At 35.3% G+C, this 3,471-nt stretch overlaps 2 protein-coding genes across 3 annotated transcripts; both read right to left on the bottom strand.

Moving 5' to 3' along the window:
• Nucleotides 1-423: 423 nt before the first annotated feature.
• LOC109222262 (RING-H2 finger protein ATL70-like) lies at nt 424-1,232 on the bottom strand. The gene is made up of 2 exons (XM_019386632.1): nt 1,102-1,232; nt 424-763 (listed from the first exon to the last, which is right to left on the bottom strand). The coding sequence occupies exons 1-2, from the start codon at nt 1,230-1,232 to the stop codon at nt 424-426; spliced, it is 471 nt and encodes a 156-aa protein (XP_019242177.1).
• Nucleotides 1,233-1,577: 345 nt separating this feature from the next.
• On the bottom strand, nt 1,578-3,422 carry LOC109222263 (E3 ubiquitin-protein ligase RNF185-like). Of its 2 annotated transcripts, none has more exons than XM_019386634.1 (2): nt 3,373-3,422; nt 1,578-2,480 (listed from the first exon to the last, which is right to left on the bottom strand). In XM_019386634.1, the coding sequence occupies exon 2, from the start codon at nt 2,436-2,438 to the stop codon at nt 1,776-1,778; it is 663 nt and encodes a 220-aa protein (XP_019242179.1). In that variant the 5' UTR covers nt 2,439-2,480; nt 3,373-3,422; the 3' UTR covers nt 1,578-1,775. The 2 variants fall into 2 exon arrangements, with proteins under 2 accessions (XP_019242179.1, XP_019242180.1); XM_019386635.1 differs by lacking the exon at nt 3,373-3,422 and adding an exon at nt 2,976-3,347.
• Between the last annotated feature and the right edge of the window lie 49 nt (nt 3,423-3,471).

Here is a 3,471-nt window from a genome sequence, read left to right as displayed (position 1 = left end):
AACATAATAGACTCCTAATATAACTCAACAAACTCAATTATAACACACAAATTTTGTATTTCCAGTTATAAAAAAGATTCTCAACCGAAAAATACCCTAAAAGTATAGCAATCTTCAGAGAAATTATATATACATCTGAATACATAAATTATATTAATTAAAAAAACATATGAATGCATTCATGGCATATAGCGAGACAGTGAATACAATGAAATACACAGAATACAGTGGGATACATTGAAATACAATGAAAAAAAAGACAGTGAATACAATAAAATACAGCGAGATACATTGAATTACTATGAAAAAAAAAGACAATAAATACAATGAAATACATGAAAATACAGCGTGATATATTAAAAATACATTGAAATATATTAACAGAAAATCAAGTTGCTCAGCCCCAAACTCCGTCGTCTTTGTTCAAGAACAAACCCTAATTTCCAGCGAAACCGCCGTCGAGCAAAAATCCTGAACAACTTCAGCCAGAGGAGTGGATTGAGGTGTTGGCAATGGAGAAGTTCTACAAACAGGACAAGTTGGATTTAACCTCAGCCATAATTTTAAGTGAAACAAATGCCCACAATCTGGCAATAGCCTTAACATGTCACTGTTCTTGTAATCCGCCAAACAAATTGAGCAACAAGTCGCTGTTGAATCCTTGTGATTGACCTTAGCTTCTAAATACAACAACTTTGGATAACTCAATAGGGTTTCCTCATCAAGCCCCACTTCCACCACAACTTCTTGAACGTCCTCGTTGCTATTTTTATTTTTCAGGAATGGGGGAAGAGAATAGCATATATCAAAGTAGAGAGAGAAAGAAAATAGTGTAACTGAATAGCGTATTTAGTGGCTTAGGGGTAGGAGGTAACCAAAATTAGATATTTTGCTATAAACATTAAAAGGTATCTGTAGAATATAATTTTTTAAAATGGTATTTATTTAAAATAAATAAGGTGTTAACATTTGCTATAGAAGGTAAAAATTCTATTTTTTTTCTACACATTTTGGTTCTTTAAGTTCAAAAGAACCACATTTTAGTTCCGAGCTCAAAAATGTGACTTATGGATCAGGCCGCGGAATTGTAATCTAATAGACCAGCAAGAGAGATTCTCCAAACCACAAGTCTTTTTCTCATTTGCTGTATCAACATACAAACCGCAAAAATCCACATAATCAAGTGCTACACTATTGTCAGACAGTTTTGTAGCAGATGATACTTCTGTCATTTCTCATTTCTCATCTTTCACCGACAAGGTTTCACAATCACATTCAATCTGCATACACAAAAACGATGTAGCCACGAGAAGAAGCCATAATTTTTGTCCCACTAATCACTATTATAAGTTCATAACTCATTCCTTCAGCAAATCATAAACTACTGCTGAATTCAACTATCACGCAAGAGGAGCCACGCTTGGCCCTATTGGTATCAAACGCCAACTTGGAAAACAAAAAAAAAAAATGTAAAATGGCTAACCGGGAATGAGGCATAAAATAAATGCTATATATATGTACAGATAAATCAAATATTCGACCAGAGGCTTCCTGGATATCTTTTTTCCGCAGCGAAAGGAAAAACTAGGCGATGTGGCTAGCAAAAAATATGTTACACAGAAAAGGCAAAGTGCAGGATCCGATAAGCACATCAGTTCCTTTTTCTGTAGCAACTTTATCATGAGTGCAAAAATTCAACATATTTACAACCATTAAGAATGATTACTACAAGTTAGATCAGGAACCAACTGTCTGAGATGAAGAGGAAAGTTTATTCAGTAACCAAACAAACATAGGAACACAAGAAATCCAACAAGTAAGAACATAAGCTTCAGATTGTTATCTGCCTGTCCTTGGGCAGGCCGTGCAGCATTATGAACATTCGCCCCACGATATGCAGGAGGATATCCAAATGGGTAATTTGATGTTGCACCAAATGCAGTTGGACTGGGAAATCCATGAAACTGAAAACTGAACAACGATGGAAACAACCCGCCAAAACCAGCAGACATTGTAAAGTTACCAAAACTAGCAGTTGCTCCTGGAAAAAATCCTCCCACGTGACCAAAACCGAGATTAGGAAAAGCATTTGATACTGGCGGAGGAGCCGTTTCAGGTCTTTGCCCTGCTGGCCTGTTAGGAATTTCAACCCCAGGAATCGGTTTTGATCTGGGATCAGTTGAAGTCCGCCCTCTTCCATAAAGAGGGACTAACTTCTCCTCTTGTACAAGGGCCTTACAAACAGGACATTCATGGGATTGTGAATGAAGCCGTAGCCATCTATAGAGACATGGCCAACAATAGAGGTGGCCACAAAGTGTCACAATAGGGTCTTGTGCCAATTCAAAGCAGATGTTACATTCAAAATCACCAGCATCGTTGCTGCTATTTCCTGAGGAAGAAGAACTCTCATATGCCCTGGTAGTTGAGTTCTGCATTTCACCCGATATCTCTTATTGGCACACAGATATGCACTTCACCTGTCAATCAGGAGGAACCCAAAATTAGTTACAATATCAGCAACCAACAATCCTTGCGCACAACATAAATATTTTTAAAAATAAGAAGATTGAGTCAAAAGGCACTACAAATGCAATTAGCAAAATCCAGATAAACAGAATGAATGGCAGATCAGCATAAATAAAGCAGAAACCTTAAACATGATATCCGCCATAATACAAGAACTAGCTGTCACTTTACAAACATTCAACAAAAAATGAGAACTTTTTCTTTTGCTTGAGCATATGATACAATTAAAATGAAAGAAAAAAAAACTCAATCAAAATGATATATTACAACTACAAAATCACCCATTCATATATTCATCCTGGAAATTTGCTGAAGAAAAAACACTCACAAAATAATCAAGAGAATAAGAAAGAATCGAAATTGATCCATACATTTTTCGAAAACGAAAATAGGCATATGTGAAAGGTAAATCATGGATCAACCAAGCTAGAAAGGGAGAATTTCACCTCTATTTCATTCTTTAAGGCATTGAAAAAATCTCTAAGTTTGAATGTGACTTGTAAAGGGCAATTTGCTATAACCTTGAAATTGAATTAAAAATAGCTTTTTGGACGGAAAATTAGGCGCACAAACAAGAAAACCTAAATTATAATCGTGCCCCTTGTACAACGATGTAAAGCTGAATTATCTATAATCATAATTCAACCTAATAAATTGTGAAATATAAATGTTCCTATACAGATAAAGGAAAGAGCAATAGCTAGCGATTGCCTTAAATTCAGATCAGACCACATAAGATGTAAATTCAAAATTAAGATTTACATAAAATTCAAAGAACTGACGCAAAATAGTTCAAGATGAGGTGAAATTGATTGATTAATACAAAAGAATCGTAAAACTTACCGATTTGGAAAAACGAGAATGGTGATTGCTTCAAACTGTAATCATTCTCTGTATCTTTGGTCGTAATATAAAAAGCATTGACCCGAAATAGAAGATTCT

Source organism: Nicotiana attenuata, unplaced genomic scaffold (genome assembly GCF_001879085.1).
Source record: "Nicotiana attenuata strain UT unplaced genomic scaffold, NIATTr2, whole genome shotgun sequence".
NCBI classification, from domain to species: domain Eukaryota; kingdom Viridiplantae; phylum Streptophyta; class Magnoliopsida; order Solanales; family Solanaceae; genus Nicotiana; species Nicotiana attenuata.
This window is presented reverse-complemented; position numbering and strand designations above follow the sequence as displayed.

Bases quoted from the DNA above. Each gene is read 5' to 3' on its own strand.
- LOC109222263 (XM_019386634.1), bottom strand. From the start codon at position 2,438: ATGCAGAACTCAACTACCAGGGCATATGAGAGTTCTTCTTCCTCAGGA.
- LOC109222262 (XM_019386632.1), bottom strand. From the start codon at position 1,232: ATGACAGAAGTATCATCTGCTACAAAACTGTCTGACAATAGTGTAGCA. The intron at 764-1,101 runs GTCTATTAGATT...AAATAAAAATAG, and splicing joins TTGGAGAATCTCTCTTGCTG to CAACGAGGACGTTCAAGAAG.